This window comes from Micropterus dolomieu, linkage group LG23 (assembly GCF_021292245.1).
Source record: "Micropterus dolomieu isolate WLL.071019.BEF.003 ecotype Adirondacks linkage group LG23, ASM2129224v1, whole genome shotgun sequence".
Taxonomy (NCBI): Eukaryota; Metazoa; Chordata; class Actinopteri; order Centrarchiformes; family Centrarchidae; genus Micropterus; species Micropterus dolomieu.
In genome coordinates this window covers 24,637,321-24,656,097 of record NC_060172.1, presented here as the reverse complement: position 1 = coordinate 24,656,097, position 18,777 = coordinate 24,637,321, and the positions used below count along the sequence as shown (strand labels likewise).

General features: G+C 38.6%; 2 protein-coding genes and 1 long non-coding RNA gene across 3 annotated transcripts; 2 read left to right on the top strand and 1 right to left on the bottom strand.

Annotated features, from left to right (window-relative positions):
- Positions 1-309: 309 nt before the first annotated feature.
- slc25a35 (solute carrier family 25 member 35) lies at positions 310-7,403 on the bottom strand. The gene is made up of 5 exons (XM_046039016.1): positions 6,966-7,403; positions 6,760-6,825; positions 6,522-6,674; positions 4,074-4,208; positions 310-3,610 (listed from the first exon to the last, which is right to left on the bottom strand). The coding sequence occupies exons 1-5, from the start codon at positions 7,335-7,337 to the stop codon at positions 3,440-3,442; spliced, it is 897 nt and encodes a 298-aa protein (XP_045894972.1). The 5' UTR covers positions 7,338-7,403; the 3' UTR covers positions 310-3,439.
- Positions 7,404-8,965: 1,562 nt separating this feature from the next.
- Positions 8,966-10,273, top strand: LOC123962740. The gene is made up of 2 exons (XR_006823048.1): positions 8,966-9,615; positions 9,771-10,273. It is a non-coding gene; the product is annotated as an uncharacterized LOC123962740 (long non-coding RNA).
- A 3,051-nt stretch (positions 10,274-13,324) lies between these two features.
- Positions 13,325-17,499, top strand: grk1b (G protein-coupled receptor kinase 1 b). The gene is made up of 7 exons (XM_046039014.1): positions 13,325-14,020; positions 14,849-14,976; positions 15,355-15,512; positions 16,194-16,277; positions 16,410-16,534; positions 16,663-16,864; positions 17,165-17,499. The coding sequence occupies exons 1-7, from the start codon at positions 13,325-13,327 to the stop codon at positions 17,446-17,448; spliced, it is 1,677 nt and encodes a 558-aa protein (XP_045894970.1). The 3' UTR covers positions 17,449-17,499.
- Positions 17,500-18,777: the final 1,278 nt, after the last annotated feature.

Genomic DNA, 18,777 nt, shown 5'->3' with positions numbered 1-18,777 from the left:
TTTGTATGCTAAACACTATCGGAAATCTTTAAAATGCATTAGTGATGTGAAAACAGATGGCTGCACTTTCTGTTCTCTAATAATTCGATCAGCCGGTGGGGAAATTTACCAATTGTTCAATTTTGTACGCAGTGGTGAGAAGATTACTGTAATTCTTGTAAACTCAAGGAAATTAACCTCAAGCCACCGTCTTCTCAGCTGTGTAAGACATTAGTACTAAAGGTTGAGTATAATATGACAGAAAATTAACAATTTTCATGTCTCATATTCAATTCAGCCCATAAATAACAAGTGAGTAAAACCACAATGTTCGTCAATAAAAAGTGATAATTTAAGTCCGTTGCACAGACATGGTGCAATTAGTAACACATTTGTGAGACATAGCCACGCCACTGCATGTAACAGCCATTATACATTTGCAAGTCATCAGCAACTTTACAGTGGAACCATCTGCAAATAAGCAATCTCCTGACAAATGTATAAAAACTAAAAATAACATTATTGCATGTACTATACATAATCAGTCCTCCCACAACCTCTCTCCTTCATTCCCCAGGCACCTAAAATATATAAATTATCCAGTAAGTTTGGAGTTTGGAGTCATTGTAGACCACTGTTAACAGGTTTCTATTCATTTATTTATTCAAGGTAGTGGACAGCATACTATATTAAGAATTTAGGTGTACTTGGTAATGTTTTTCACTCCTGAATAGATTTTACTGAGGGGTCTTTTACGTAGCAGTAATTGTTCACACAGTCTAGTTTCTAATCTGTTTCAGCCAGTTCAGTTTGGAGTTTTCAGTACTACTTGGTGTCTGAACCACTGAAAATTGTTCATTTGGCTTGATGTGAACTAAACGAACTGCAAACGTTTTGGCACAAAGTTTGTTTGACAGGAATCATTCACAGATTAACTGCATTACATCGAGAAGTTACAAAGTCTTACATGGCAATATAAGGAGACCAAAGCTTCATAATACAAATGAACTCAAATAACATTGTCTCCTGTGTTGTATTATGTAAGATGACAAATATGTGCTCATAAAGCTACAGTACATTTATAACACGTCACGATAAACAGTGTTCACAATGTTAACACAGTCCATTTCACGGTGATCAGAATAATCTGCAAAAGCTTCACAAAACCATTAGTCTACCGCACACTGGAGCTGTACCAATAATGACACAGAGCTGTTGAAGTCAGTGGAACGCCCTTTTCTAACTGTGTGAAGAAAAACTCAACTCATCATGTCATCTGCCTTTACGCTATAAGCCTATTTTAAGCTGCTAAGTAACATGCTCATGCTGAGCTGGACATCGTAAAATTATAGTAGGTACATGATGAACATGACTGACATGACTGATATTCATTCACATCAATACCAAAATAATTTAAGATTAGTGTTTTTTACTCCTGTCTTGAACTGAATTATTTTTCAAAGGCCATAACAACACACTGTAATAAATAATGGCTTAAATGTTAGACAGTAAATATTATAGTAACAATATCAAATACATCAGGTAGAAGTATTAATTTTGATGATTTCATTATCAATTGATTAGATAAATGTACCAAACAAAAAATAAATAAAAGAAGTTACAATTATAAATTTGATTTAAACCAAACTTGCAAGTTCAACTTGAATTACAAAATATACTCTCTGACAATTATTTAAATTTATTTCATTCTGGATTAAGGCATACCATTTTGTAAGTAGCTTTTCGTATCAATGCTATTTTCACAGTTAAGATTGTAAATTTATTTTGGTATTTACATTTTTTTGTCAACTTTGAACTGAACTGATCTGGCAACCTTGGAGAGTGCTCTTTGTAAGGAGCACTGGAACGATGTTCTGAATCAGGATGATCTCAATATACTAAAAGGTCACATGAATTAATGGATATTAGTGGTGGGACAGGAACAGCAAGTATCTCAAATCACAGATTTTGCAAACATACAGAAGATAAATGAGTCAATTTAAACGGAAACTTACAAATCAAACTGCACTGGCAAGCTTCTCCTGGCATTACCCTGTACATGATGATGATAAAGCCATGTAGCACAAATGATACATGAACTTAAAGTCAACTAATTTAGTTTTTAAGTTAAAAATACCAGGTCTTTCTTTATCTACTTTTACTGTACTTAACATTATCTACTGTTTTTCTTGTTAGTGATTTTATCATCTATTCTAATATTGCACTATTTATTATTCTAAAAAAGCCCATCTAGGCATAAGTGGCGTAACAATCAATAAATATTATGTATTTGTCCCTATAAAAATAAATAAAGATGCATAAAGAAATAAAATAATTCTGACAATGACGCACTAAACTGCGTTTGTACATATCAGTACGCTGGTCAGAATGATTGATATGTACAATATTCACCAATAAACTGGACGATACAGCATATTGAAGGCATTTGTAAAAAACAACAATAATGTAACTCAAATCTGATGTCTTTTCCCTTTTTTCCATTTGAGGTTCTAAAAAATTATCCTTACTGTGATATATACAATATAAATTAATATATTCTGTTCCAGTTATTTAATAAAAGCTATATGATGTTTACACCAAGTGAAATATTCAAAGTCAGGACTTCATTTTATAAACATTTTCTCCAAAACTCGGCCTAACATATTTGTTGCATTTGGAAACTCCATTAAAATGTAAAATAAGTTATGTGGGTTTGAACAAAGTTTATACTGACTAGATTAGTTATAAGCAGGTTCTCTTTGCTTTAAGAACACTTCTTACCTTGAAGGCAAAGTTGCTTACAGGAAATGCCCAGAAGTCTTACTTCTGTTGACATATTACACTCTGCGTTGCCTCCAGTAAATACAAGGCTACTGCAGGTCATTTGCTTTTGTATGACTAGCACATTTCTTTACTCTTGATTAAACAGCAGCATTTACTTTTATCTTTGTTTCATCATACTGTATGTTTCCCTTTGAATACACTAGTTTAGACTGTTACCTGTGTTAACATGTGTTGGCACAATCCATTAATTTTCTCAGGAAGGACCAGTTCAGAGCAGATTATTTCATATATTTTGGAGAGCTTTAAAAGAGCCATGAGGTTTTGTTGCATTTGTCCTGGAGGACATCAAGTATGAGGTCTATTGCGTTATCTTCTAAGTTCCTATATAAGTTATCTTCACATCTGTGCATATTTGTCACTAAGTCAAATCTTTTATGATATCTCTCTGATATCCGTTTTGACATTTTCACCTTCTCTCTGATGCATTTTGACTGTGTTTTCTCATTGGAGTGTATAATGTAACCTTTGCTCTTTCTCTTTCCCTTTAAGAAAGGACAGCAGCATCGCCTGGTTTTTCTTTTACTTCATAATAGTGAACTCATTAAATGAGGACTCATTTAACATATGCACTCAGAGCTTAATGAGTTACCCATTTCCCATTTCCTTGTCCCTGATGTTATCTGAACTCCTGGTACTGCTTGCGCAGTTCATCCCAGAAGAACAAAGACAGAATGGTGTGTGGCCCAAGCCGGAAATAAGACGCTCCCAAGCCTTTGTAGAGTCCCATCAAGCCCTCCTTCCTCAGCGTCTTGGAAAAGCAGTCAGCAAATCCTTTATAGAGCTGTCCCTAAAAGATGAGAAAATGAAAGTCAGCCTGGATCTGGTCAGCTGACTGTCCCAGCTGGATGTGAGTGTTTAAGCTCCTTATGATCAGTCATTACTTATAAGTTATAATCCTTCAAAGAGTACTCCACCTGTTTAGCTATGAAATTGTCAGACCCACGATGGGACAATTTTAAAAAAATTTAATAAATCTATGCAGCATTACCCACAATGCAACTCGACCACCAACAGTTTGGTAAGAGATTCAGGTGTATCGTGCTAGTAGCGGCTAATGTAGCCTCATCACATTGATTTAATAAACTGCAATCAACAACGTTGTCTGACATGGTAATACTTAAACTGTGATCGAATGTTCTGCATGAAGTGAAATACGCACACTTCATTATTCAAATATATATATTCATGTGAGACCCTTGTGCGTTGGTGCAAAATGAAATAAAATTTAACATATTCCTCTCTCTCCGCACCTTGCCCAAGTGATCCACGGGCTGGTTGTAGAGTCGCGTGCTCACTACATCAAATGGCGTCATAGCCATCACCACCACCACACTGCTGATCATGCCGGCACTTAGGGCCACCAACCAGCTGTCCTTTGAGAACACCTTGGAAAGAAGAAAATAAGTGGTGAGGCAACAACCTCAAACATTGTTATTATGTCATCATATTACAATGTTTACACTCTTAATGCAACTTAATGCAAGTAAACTCATTTGAAAGAGTTTAGCCTGGAGGGGTGTTGAAACGTCTTCCTGTGTATGCATATTCTGGGAAGGTCAATACTATAGTGGCACAACAACGGGATATGTGTGGAGGAGGCTTAGATGCAGATGGCGGATGTTTGAGATGTTGTAATGTACAAAGGATAAGCTAAGAACAATGTGTCTTTAGTCTAGAACATGTCATGACCATGTACATGTACATGTACACGTGCATCTGTTGTTGGCTACAGTTAATGTGTGTTATCTCAAAGTACTGGAAGAACTGAGGAGAGACTGCCTCCCCTCAGTCGTGTAATGCTGATCTAGCCTATTGAGGATTCAAATATTGTGAGATCTGGAATTTGATTGCCAACTCTCATTTGCACTAGAAGAGAAGTAATATTTCACAATGTTTCCACAACATGTGAGGGTCTGGTAGCAGTACGATAGGAGTGAGAAATTACAGGATAGAGAACCCTCTTTGCACCAATGCAGTGATACGAGACCAGTATATCATCATCAGGGCAGCCCCATGTGTGCAGCAACTTCTAAATTTAACTGATCATGATCTCCCTGCATGCAGTGAAACAGAAGAATGGTTCCATTATTAGTGCCTATGTTAGATACACACTCCAATTGCTAAAGCTAAACCTGTTTTCTATGCGAATCTACTGTGTTACAACACAAAAGCATATAAAAGATAACTGCAGAATGCACAGAAGAGGAAGCATCAAGCTATAAACAGGCAACATAGCAGCAGCTAAACACTTTTTACCTCTTTGAAGGTCATTTACTTGCAAGCGATGTAGACCGCCTGTGTTCGCTGAACATTGTGGAACAGACAGGTTGGCATATTGTCAGCTCTATCTTAGCACTGATTAATACAATGTTAAAATCAAAAACTAAGCTGCACTTCAACAGAGTAATACAGCAGCTTGTGCGACTGGAAGCGAGAGTGTCAGTGGGGACGTTGGGAGGTGTGGACAAAGCGACCTCCACCCTCACTGGCCCACCAACCAATTGAAACAGCCCAAAAAGGAGTCTGGGAATTAAAGAAAGAAGTACAAGAAAACTACACGTGTCTTTTCTAAACATTTTTGCAGATTGGTCAGTGTAATACAAACACTATTTATAGTTTATGGTTGTATACTTTTGAACTAGAGCTGGGTCAGCGGCATGTAAACTGGTGCACCAGTTGTGTAAGCTCCATGTTTTAAGCCAGAGGGGCCAATGAAAGGTGTCGCATTTCTATTCCAGAAGAGTCCAACGCCTCGCGCTTTGTTAGAGTCACAATGACTGACTTTGTAATCTGTGCACAGCTACAGACTACAGCTTATCTCTTCTCAAGACTGTGTCTCTGAGTTAAGGGCAGCACCTAATGATTATTTTCATGATCAATGAATGTTGATGATCATTTCTCAATTAACTGCTTAGTCTAGAGTCTAGATAAGAGGTTTTTCAAAGAGTGAGGCGGACCTATTCAGGGGGCTTCGAACTGTCAGGGGAGGCTCAGTGAATGGAAGTGAAACAATATTACATTAGTTATTACATAAGTCATCAAAAAAATAAATCACATAGAACAGCCTACTTGTGTGTGATTATAGAGAGAGTTCAGAGATGCAGTAGTTTTGGGAAATGTTTTTTCCAACTTTATCAGAGTCAGAAACTAATTTGGTAGTTTAGGTTAGAACTTTTAAAAAAAAATGTATTTGGTGTAGTCTGAAGTCATGTCAAACAGCAACATTAGGTTATCTTAGCTGTCTATGGGATCAAATAACATAATCATGATCCGGTAGGCATCAAAAAATTGAGCGAAACTAAGCAGGTAAACTACAGGGGCGTGAGGGGGTCGCTTTTCCCAAGCTTTGAAAACCCCTGCTCTAGATAATATCAGCAAATAGTGAAAAATGGCCATCACAGGTACCCAGAGCCCAATGTGATGTCTTCAAACTGATTGTTTTGTCCAATCAACGGTCATAAACCCAAACTTTTTCAGTTTACGTCATGCTCTTCTCATATAGACAAAGAAAGAATGTGAGTTATGCCAGAACCCAGTGCGGTCAAAGGGATGATGTGCACACATGGTGGGGGGAGGCTGAGGAAACAACATTCCCTCGGTCAGCCTCTTCCCATTCCTCACCACTGCATTTAGACGACTTTCACGTTAAGATGTAACCTCAGCGAGCCTACTCGGGAGTAGCAGTAAAATATTCTAACCTGTAGGTCAATCACAAGCTCCTTGGAAGAGGAGAAGGTAGAGAGTTGTGTAGCTGACCCCACGCTGACCCTGGGTACAGCAGCACTGGAGCCCCTCCACAGTCCCAGAATGCCATGCTGCCTGTAGATCGCTGCCAGAGCTTGGACCATTCCCTGGCAGGAGGAGGAGGAACTTGTGAGGAAACTGCTGATGCCCCATATTTTATATAATCAGCTTGGGGTTATTCTGTTAACTTACCTGGTGTTTATACTGATGTCCCACTGCAATAGAGGAGGTGGACTGACTCTGCAGATGAGTCTTCACCTGTCAATGGAGACACTTTCTGTTTACAATCGTCATAGTTCCAACACTGATAGCTCACCTTGAAATGTCACAGCTGATGAACCTTTAAAGAAACAAATGAAATGAAGTGAAGTCTAAAATATAGCAAGGTACTAACTGACCAAGTATACGGGGCTGCCCATCACGGCTCCCACCACTCCGGCCACTGCCCCCGCTAACGTGGTTTTCACCGCGCTGACCCGTCCGTTCGTGTGGATGTAACCGGAGGACTCAATGATGGCGTACGAGCCGAGCCGGACTCCATTCATAAAGAACTGATACACCAGGCCGGGCGCCAGTCCTTTCTGTAAGCCGGCCAGTCCGTCCACTTTACCGATGGTGTAAAAAGCGTGGAAAACGTTACGATAATAAACCTGGTAAGTGCCCCGGCTCTGGAGCTCTCCCTGGAGCTGCATTCGCGTTTTGACGACCTCCAGCGGGTTGGTGAACAGACATGCTCCGCACGCCGCAACTCCGCTCAGCACGAAATCCATCGCGGGAGGACAGATGTGGAGTTCAGGACTGCAGCCGGTCCAACATGTCCTTCCTGTCTCTCTGCCCAGTACTGATTCCTCCACCATCAGTACGCACATATAGGAGCACTTCATGAGCTCCTCGTAAACTCGTAATTCCGATAAACGAGATGGTTGATGCGACTTGTCTGTTAATCAGCCTATGGTTAATCACCACAAACTGTTTAAGTAAATTCAAGGAAGACATATTAGTGTAGACTTGTAGTCAGCCAGTTTCGTATGTATGTATTTTATTTTGTAATTGTCCTCTATCTGTAAAAATGTTGTGTGTTGGAGGCTATTATTTTCCATCAACCATTTTAGTTTAGTTGCTTCCCATTTATGTTGTGATTAATTTGTGTAATGGTTTACTACCGAAATACATTTCTATTTCAATTTCAGTTCGCCTATACTTTGTAGAAAAGACAATTCTTCCGAATCCAGTCAACAATATTTTTTATTTCAAACAGTTATTAATAATTTACACATTAGGACCAACGTTTGAGAATTTATAACAAACTTTTAAACATCCCAGAGAGAACCACTGCATGTTCCTCAAGTGTAACATGCTAATTGAATTTAGCTGGAAACCTGTGACAAATGCAGGTTATTTCATAAAGAGAAAACGTGCTATAATGAATATATTTAACCAAAAAATGCGTGTCAGATATAACGTACATAAAACATATATATAATTATTTACATGGACGGGTAACTGTCAGAATAGTGGCGATAGTCGGTTTAATTGTAAACGGTCCTAAGCTCCAACCGTCCCCTGAACATCTCATCTTAGAAATCCAACAGACCGGCACATACGGGTACTTCAACGTAAAACGTCATGGCCGCGAACCTCTTCGGGAACTAGAAAACCGAATATCCTGCCTGTTAAACCTTATTGCGGTGTGTTCAGTGCTTAAGTGGAAAAGAAAGTAGGTGCCAGTTCTCCCTTTATTCACATGTTGTCGTGTGTATCGGTGTAGTGTTAGGGGTTTCTCTTCTACCTACCCTGTCCCTGCTGAGATTAGCAGGCAGGCGAGAACAGGAACAGGTGAAAGTCACACAGTGCCCCCTGGGTAAAGCAGTTTATTTAGGGCCATATGAATCTCCCAGAGAATCGGACATGGAGAGGGCAGAAAAGCTTGTGAGAAGTGCCAGTGCAAGAAAGAGTCAAGCACTGGGTGTGTTTGCGTTACCATTTTGACACATTTCGTGTCAACCAAGTGTTTGTTTTATCGACATGTCTTACAATTATTTTGAGATATGTCAATAAATTAAGGTTGATAGGTCAGCCGACATGCCCTATGGTCATGGCCCTTCAGTCTTCCGAGTGCATCAATGATCCAGCAAGCCAGATATTGCTTATCTGGACATCTGAATCTATGGAGTCATAGGAGTGCCATAAAGTGCCATGAATATATCTGTAAAATAATAAGAAAATAATTATATTAGTGCTGGTCAACTATAACATTTTTTATTTATTATTTAAAATTTTGTTATGTCTTTGTTTTTTCAAATGTATTTATTTATTATATTTATTTATTTCTCTTTATATTTGTACATTTATTTGTTTTATTATTTTACAGATTTATTCTTTTTCATATATCACCAGGGTATCTTTACTTTCAACCTGTTTTAAATCGAACTGTTTGAGCTAGGCTATTTATTTGAAGAAGACAGTCCTATGCTTCTACTGTACTCCAGCGGTCAGCCTCACTTACTAAGCTAAGTTGAATCATCATGTTCTTGTTAAAGGCACCTCCCTGGATTTTGCAATACCATAAAACAAATCATCCACCATCTGCTCCTCTCAACACAGATGGCTCCAGTAGGGTGTCAGCTGAGTTGATTCACTATGTTTTTGTTTAGGGCCCTTCCCTAGTTTCCTCCTTCTCCTCTACAGACAAAATTCAATCATCTGATTTAATTCCTGTTCAGCTACAACTCATAAATACCAAAAAACAAATAATTCACCATCTTTTCAGAGCTGCCCGGTTGACAGTTGCACATGCCTAATCCCAGAGCAACAACAATATAATTACTAACAATAACCTTCCCATGGCATGAAAATCTCTGCTACACAACTAGATTCAATGCTGAACAAAGACATCCTTCCGCATGTATTTGATGAACCCAAGCCAGTGATAGTAACGTTTCATGCTGTGCGTACAGACTTAATTAGTTGAGCTTGCCTGTGCAGCTACCTAAGCGTATCAGTTAAGCATACCAAAGATGTGGGTCACATGTCAGTAGACAAGCTGTTGTTACTCTGGTTAGGGAATGATTGTCTCAGTGAGAAACTAACAAAAACTAAAACTAGTACTGTGTCGCTATCAAAAACTCTGCTCATTTAATTTTTTTTTTCAGCTGTTGGTCAAATATGTCTTATCTTACGTATCTGTTTAAATTTCAGAATAGTACTCTGAACATAAACCGACATTTCTTGATATTTAACAGTTGACCTTCAACTGATACACATCATTCAGTATTTCTATTGAAATTGTACTCGGTGAAGTAAAGTGACAAATAGTTGGTCGCCAGGGCAGCACCATTGCTCTCAATTAGATATAATGGTCTTAGGGAGACCAGTGACTTCCAGTGCTGTTTTTAGCCACATCTCTGTTTAATCAGCTGAAGAGCACTTACAGCTCAGCTGCCCACACACATTTTGACAACTCCAATGTGTGTGAAAATGTAATGGGATTTTTACTGCACACTGAATTAATCAGGAAAAGCTTGATATACCTGCTTGTCTTAAAAGCACAGTAAAACATCAACATGTCATTATTTAATCAAGCCATTGTGAATGTCATTGTAAAACAATTGTAGCAGTAAATGATGGCAGTAAGAGCTTAAACCCAGATGATGTTTGATATTGATATGTTTCGAGGGGATTAAAGATGTAGTGACACTATTTCTGAGCTACTTGTCTGGGTGGATTTGTTCTTCGTCACTGAGCTAGATTAGAATTCAATTTAAAATCTGTTTCACCTCTACCCCTGTTAAATAGGATTTGTGCTCAGGGTCTTTGGGCTTTAACAGGCCAAAATAGGACTACATTTTATGTTTGGTTTGTTGTTCAAATGTTTGTTCTATTGAGCCAACTATTTGTTTTGTTTTGTGTCTTTCTGTTGTTCAAATTGTTTTACTTTCCCGAACAAATGTGCTTTTCTTTGCACAAAATAATGACAGTATTTCTGTTGGGCCAAACATCCCTGACAGTTTCTGATGGTGAAACTACAGCACCTGCGCAAAATTTCTCAGTCCTCAGCATACCATACTAACAAAAGTTTCAATGCTTATATTACTAAGGTCACTTAATCAATGCAACATGTGCTTTCAAAGACATTTATCTTATTTTAACATCATCACCCTCATGAGCAGTTTTGCAACATGAGTAATTACATCACCACCACTGGCATGCATTTGAATTGTATGGGGAGGAAATGGAAAAAAAATGATACTTCGTGTCTTTTGATTACTGTCAAAATGTTGCAATGTATTGAGTGTCTGTTATAGTACATTGTTGATTACACTTACAAGTGATTGAAATGAGGTTTGGTGTCTTGAATAAAAACAAAATTTGTGGTCAATACAGAACAGAAAAAGTAAACTGGTGCTGTGAATTATAGTCAAAATTATCTTTTCATCTTGTGTAATTGTAGGATTTACTATGTTAGATTTTGAAGCCTAAATTAAGAGTGTACCATTTTGTATTATGCTAATTGAAACTCTGTTATCAAAGCTCAGCCAACACTTTTTCTAAAATATGGCAAATGACATCCTGCCTGGACTTGTTCAGCTGCATATCTAAATTCCTTTTCTCAGTTTCCTCAACCACCAGTTTGATACTCTCACCTGAATTGGATCCACATCATTTCCTTCTGTCCTGCTCGTGCATGCATTATATATATAAAATATAATATATTCTCTTACAGTGAAGCTCATACAGATATACATATGTTAAAGATAAAACAAAGAATTGAGGAAAAGTTGTGTTCTTAGACACTAAGAGGAGACAATCCACTTTGGCTCTGCAGCCTGCTTCTGAACCCGGCTGTCACTCAACAGATTTCTGGCCAAAGTTAAGAAGAAATTATGGTTACTTCCCTTTGTCTTAGCTTTCATTATTCCTCATCGGAATGATTCAAAACATAGTAGCTTGGACAGGGAAAACAATTCAAATGATCAATTAAGACTTATGTCAATTAAGAGTCAAGGTTAATTTTTTTGTATGAAATATGCATTCCATGAAACCAAGCATGAATTCATTGTTGAACAGTCGAACGATGCCTACTGAGTTATCACTTACACTAATAGCTTCTGCCTCTAATACCGTTAGGGTGTAATCCTCACCAGCTAATGAATGACCAAGTAGGATTTCAAATGCAGGGTAAACCTCAATCTGATGCCCCTACCTTTTCATCACACCACCCTGGAGGAGCGAAGGCGAGAAGGGGAGAGTCAGTGACTTGAAAGAAAGCATGTTTAACAGGACAGAGATGATATCTGTTTGTTCTGGTTGATAGAAGGGGAGATATAAATATATGTTGGATGCTGACCAGTTGGATTTACTTTATTGCTTTCAAGTCCTCAGTTGACGTCCTGCTACAGCAATAAAGTACGGTGAGTGATGGTGTATCAAAATTAATTAAAAATGTGTGGGATGAACTTGATGTAAAATACTGTTACTCTTAAATAAAACAACTGCTTATTGATATGACATTATTAATTTGTTAATATTACATATTAAACATTCCCTCAATATAGAGTCACCTTTTCATAATAATATTTCATAATTAAAAGTAAAAAACATTGATATCAATTAAATTCTGATTCTGATTTAAAAAATTCTACTCCTACTAAGTTTGCTTTCTTTTGATTTAATAAGAGCTGCACTAAGATCCACGTGGACCAACCATAACATTTGATCTGTTATGCATCCTCAGTTTTGTTTAAACTCATTATAAACATGTTTAAAAATGTAGGTAAATTTACAGGGAGCTCAATCATCTATGTATAAATCTCTGGTATCAACAGTCAGTGTTAATTGGATTGGTTGTAGAGTCAAGAAAGCAGCTGCCCATGCCAACATTTTCAGCCTTATATGTACCAGGTCAGGACAGAGTACACACACAAAATCTACACCTAGATAGACTTAACACTGTGATCCAGCGACCATTTCCTGTCCCATTTTGTTGCATGCATTTTTCTACACGTTGCGCTGCACACACAAAGAGCTCAGCATGCAGTATGAGACATGGAGAGATAAAATAATGTTTGTTTGCAGGGTTTTTTTGAACAATGCGGAGAGCTCCGCCAACTGAAGGTTTAAAACAATTAAACAACAAAAACAGGCCAAGGACTAAATGTTTCATCTGTTTGCAGTATATTTCAGCATGGAAAATGCCAAAATTGTAGTTCAAATGTGGAAATTTGCAGAACTGAAAGGACTGAAAGGAACCAGGTTAAGGAAGTGAGAAGATCTTGGGCGGCGATGCTCTCTTTTTGACCTTACTGCTCCCAAAATGTCTTGCCTTGCGTGAGTGTGTGCACAGCAACTTAATTTAATGCCATGTGTGTAGCATCTGAAATAAAAGGCCCTCTTCGGTGACTTTTGTCTTTAGAACAGCAGGGTGCAGCATATTACAACATCACTCCTTCTACACCTTCAATATTTTCTCACCTGGAAAGTGTTTCTTATTTAATCACAATGAATCCCAAAAACATTGTTTTGTATTACAAATGTCAAGACATTAAGAATCAGTTCATCAGAACAAAAACTAACAGAGAGACTGTACAGTGATGGTTATGGGAGATCCCATGCTGGCCCTCTTGGTTAATTAGAAGTGGTAAATATTATTATTAGTTATGGCAACATGTAAAATCAACTGCTGAGTGCAAAATAGACATTTTCAGCACTCTCATTAACTTCCTTACTGGTTTTGTGTGTGCCAGACAAAAGTGCAGCCATGGACATCGGTGGTTTGGAGACAGTGGTGGCAAATTCTGCCTATGTTTCAGCCCGTGGCAGCGTGGACGGAAATGCAGCATCAGCCATGCGTGACAAGAAGATGCGTGCCAGGCTGAAACTCCCACACCTGAGAGATTGTGAACACATGAAGGCAACTGTAGACACAACCTTTGACAGCATGTGTGTCCAGCAGCCCATTGGCAAGCGTCTGTTCCAACAGTTTCTGGAGAGCGATGCAACCTACAAAAATGCTGGAGAGCTATGGAAGGACATTGAAGACTACACCGTATGCCAAGAGAAGGACAGAGTGCAGAAGGCCCAAAAAATAGTCAATAAGTACTATGACTCAGCTTCAAAGAATTTCTGCAGCTTCCTGGAGGAGAAGGCCATCACTCGAGTTAAGGAAGACTTCAAGAACATCCGTGGTGACCTGTTTAAAGAGAGCGAGTGGCAGCTGTTAAAACACCTGGAGAAGGCCAGAGATGGCTTCAAGAACAGCATGTACTTCTTGCGTTTTGTTCAGTTCAAATGGCTGGAAAGCCAGCCTGTTGATGAGGAGTGGTTCATGGACTTCAGGGTCCTGGGTAAAGGAGGTTTTGGGGAAGTGTTTGCTTGCCAGGCTAGAGCAACAGGCAAAATGTACGCCAACAAGAAGCTGGAGAAAAAGAGGCTGAAGAAACGTAAAGGCTACGAGGTGAAGCACTAATGTGGCATCTAATGTTCCACCCATAGCCGTTCAAAGTGTCAATCAAAAGAGTAAGGACACAAAGTGAGTTCATTCTACAGGCAACCTCATGATGATCTACAGCAGGAAATAAGAAAGAACAGGTTGTGAGAGAAAATTTCTCCATGCAGAGGTTTAGTTTTTACCACAACAGCTCAATGTGAAGAAGCTTGTGCTGCTCTCAAAGACCTCACAAAGCAGCTCAGAGCCAGACTCGAAGACAGGACACTAGACTGAAGCCCACTGCCTCTAAAGGCATCAGTGGATAATGAGGACTTTTTAAAGCTAGGTGGGGCTTACCTCGCAAAACGAATAAAAAACTCCCCATCTATGTACTTGATGTACTAAGAATGGACCCAATTCTCAAAGCACATATGTAACTAATAACATTAATGGTGGCTCAGTTCCATCGTACAGTACCAGCGGGGGTTTTCATGTGTCATGGAGAGCTAACAGTCTGCAGGTTTTAAAACTAACCAAAGACTTGCTTCAATGATATCGTCCCATGCTGAGGTGAGATGTTGCAATGAAAACCTGCAGACGAAGGGCTCATCATGGCACATGGGTGGCCATCCATTGAGCATGCTGCGCCAGAGAAGCAACATTCACAACACTTTGAAATGAAATGTAAGGACCTGTGTTTAACAAGTCAAAAGAACGAGCGTCCTCAGACCAAGTCTAATCAGGCATCATACCCATGTGGCTGGACAGTAGGTGTTTAATTCTTTCTAGCTGCTGACATTGTACAGTCTTGCTTTTGTTGGATTAGTCATGTTCTGATGTTTGATTTGTGTTTAGGGAGCAATCGTGGAGAAGCGCATCCTTGCAAAAGTTCACAGTCGCTTCATTGTGTCGCTGGCTTACGCCTTCCAGACCAAGACTGACCTCTGCCTAGTTATGACCATCATGAATGGTGGAGACCTCAGGTGCTCTATATAAACACCGAAAACAGCTTTACACACACACACACACACACACACACACACACACACACACACACACACACACACACACACACACACACACACACACACACACACACTGATATCCAAAGACTGACCTCAACACTGTTCCTTTAAAGCACATGCTACATACAGGTTTCTGTATTTAACGACAGTGTTACACTCATCTCATCTCTTCTAATCAGCCTAAGGTAGATAAACCTCACAGCTAATATACAGACTAGACCATCAGGTGCATCATGCTGCATGTCAGAGAGTAGCTCAAGTAGCTTCTCTTCTCTCTTCTACTTTTCAGAGAGGCCTCTGAAAATCTGTGAAACACCCTAACTGTATGTTTCACAGGTTTCATATGTACAATGTGGATGAAAAATATCCTGGTTTTGATGAGCAGAGAGCACGTTTCTACACAGCTCAGATCATCTGTGGGCTGGAGCACCTTCACCAGCACAGAATCATCTACAGAGACCTGAAACCAAAGAACGTACTGCTGGATGATGCAGGTGAGTGAGTGAGTGAGTTTTCTCTGAAGCATTTCATGTATCTGTATGCACGTGCTGATACTACATGTACAGTCCCAAAGTCAGTAGAAACGCAAATTTGTTAAATCTCTCTGGGGCCCATGTCACAAAGCAAGACTGGTGGCTTAACCAGATAACTGGCTTGACCCATGACGCTGGCTCACTTTTAACCACAGGAAATCACCATGGCCACTAACTCTAAGCCCACGTACCAACTAATTAAATCACTGGGAGAATGGAGGTGTCACCACACTACAGAATCTAAAAAAGTAAAATATGATAAAGAACAAATAAAAAAAAAAAGTAAGACGTTTTTAAGAGCACAGAGCAACTTAAAGATCAGACAAATAGCTTTGCTTCAAAACAGGGCTTTTAAGATATAGCACGGATCTAGTTTGTTCTAATAACACATGACATTCACAGTCACCTTGCTGACATTGTAAATACCAAAAAGATTCTCCTCAGTGATTAAGCCTATATTTTGCACTTATATTCCACCAGTGCAGTTCAGTGAACAAGAACGATAAGATTTTATTAAAAGATAAAACTATGTTTTATTATGTTTCATTAATCAGGCTTGGAGTGAAAACCTTCTGAACACAATAGTAGGTTGTCTGTTCAATAGCCATATGCCACTGTTGTAATCGAAGCCTTTCCACTCAGGACACATCCGCTTGTCAGATTTGGGTCTGGCTGTTGAACTTCCACCAGGAAAAGATAAAACTTCGGGATATGCAGGAACTCCAGGTAAGTGAACCGATCCAATATTCAAAAATGAAGTTAAACAATTCTGGCCCTGAGGAGGGGAAACACTATCATCCAGGTCAGCATTACAGAAGCAGTCTGTTGTGCGTGAGATCATATTGTCTATGATTATAGGTTTCATGGCTCCAGAGCTGATCCAGAAGAAGGAGTATGACTACACGGTGGACTATTTTACTCTGGGAGTCACCCTGTTTGAGATGATTGCCGCCAAAGGGCCCTTTAGAGTACGAGGAGAGAAGGTATTAAACACCTGTGACACATCAGGTGACCTTTGAGGGCAAAAATATCTTCAACTCACCTGTTCGCTCTTGTCTAGTGCCGATTCCCTGTTGCCAAATCATACATACAAAAAGTTCTCTTTCTGCAGGTTGAGAATGATGAGGTAGCTCGCAGAATCTTGAATGATGCAGTTTCATATCCACAAAGCTTCAGCAAGGAGTGCAACGATATTTGTGAAGGCCTAATGGAGAAGGACCCAGCAAAACGCCTTGGGTTCAAAAACAATGACTGCGAGGAGCTCAAAAATCAAGACTTCTTCAAAGATTTTAACTGGGGACGTCTGGAAGCAGGTGGGCCACATCACCAAAATCATCCACACACAAATATATTGAAGCACTTCTAAACAAATTATCATACATGATTTAAACAGCAGTAGCTTTAAACGAGAACAAACATCAGGACACCATGCTCCTTCTAGCAAATATCTTATTAATTTCACCTGTCAAATCCTACTGGAAAGGCAGGTTAAACAGGAAATTCCAAACCTTAAGAAATAAGATGGCACAAAAATGGGGTGAAATATAAAAAGAATAGGCATTTTCAGTATGCCATATTTAAATTTGTTTATGTCCTCTGTGTTCCATCTAAAGGTATGCTACCTCCTCCATTTGTCCCTGACCCTAAGATGGTCTATGCCAAAGATATTAGCGATGTGGGCGCCTTCAGCACAATCAAAGGTGTCGTCCTGGATAACAAGGACACCGAGTTCTACAATGACTTTGCTTCTGGCAACGTCCCAATCCCCTGGCAGGAGGAGATGATCGAGACAGGCGTGTTTGGAGAGATGAATATCTGGGGAGAGAACGGCAAACTGCCCAACGACCTCGACCCAAACTACGTGGAAGCCAAAGGTGGAGGATGTGTGCTCCTTTGAGTGGAAACAAATAGAAACAGAGCAGAGGGAAGAACATCTATTTAGATTTGGTATGTGCTTATTTGGTGCCACTTACTCATACTCTGTTGGAATAAATTAATATTATTTGTGTATTTATATATTAATATACATATTATGTACCATATTTGTTATATTTATAGTTCAACAGTAAAAGTGGCAGCTTGGTAAAAAATACATCACAGATCTGAAATATTATGTAACAAAAGTGTAAATATGGTTGCACTAATAATGACGGCTGTAATCTTACTGCATATGTCAATCTTTTTTTAGTAAGTACAGACAAATTAAAATAAAATATTTTATATAGAAACCACATGCCATGTTTATATAATATAAATTGTTTGGACCAAAGAAAAGCCACTGTATTGACATTGTACCTTTATAGAATTATTGTTTATTTATTTATTATATAACAAATAGTATTTAAGTTATTGTTATGGCAAACATTGTAGATAGAAGAGTTAAAAGCAATCAATAAAATCTGCTGTTATTGTCTGATGTGTGCTGTAAAAACTAATTCCTCCTTGGGGATAGTAGAGTCTTTTAAAAAGTCTTAAATGAGGCTGCTGACAAATGAAGAAAAGACGAAAAGAAAGAAAAATGAAAATAGTAAATTTCACTGGTTCTAAATTCATCTCTCTTTGTCCTCACACCACAAGGAGGGATGATTGAACACTAAGTCATACAAAAAAGTTCAAATTAAAATTGAAATGAAAATGAAAATTTGAAAATATTATGGAGAGAACTTCTACATGTTACTTGTTATTGTTGTCTGTGATTTTGCACTGTCTCAGTCATTAGTCGTGTCTCATGTTTTATATGTTTTGTTATTCCCTGCTCTCCCTTGAAAAACAGATATTGATTAGACTGTTTACATCAATTATTAACCCGTACCCTTCGACGATAATAAGAAAAATTATGGATCACGATGAATCATGAAACATGATGCAATGGAGTTCCCAGAATAGTACGTATTACATGCAAAACAGATCTGACTCTGTGGATGTTTTAAGGACACCGTCCTACTGACTACCTGCTTCTTTTTCTTTTTTCTTATATTTTCTCTTTGATCACACAACTCTTTGTTATTAAGAATCAGATTTTCAGATTGATTTAATTTTACTTTGATTAAAATAATCCAGTGTGATACCAGACAATCATAATGTACTTTCCAGCACATCCAATGTGACGCATGCACTACTGACAACACTGTTATAACTTTCAATTAACTCCCATCAATCCAATAAACTAATACCTATCTAGAATAAGTAATTTTCTGTTTAAACTGTCATCAGTAATGTTAATGAA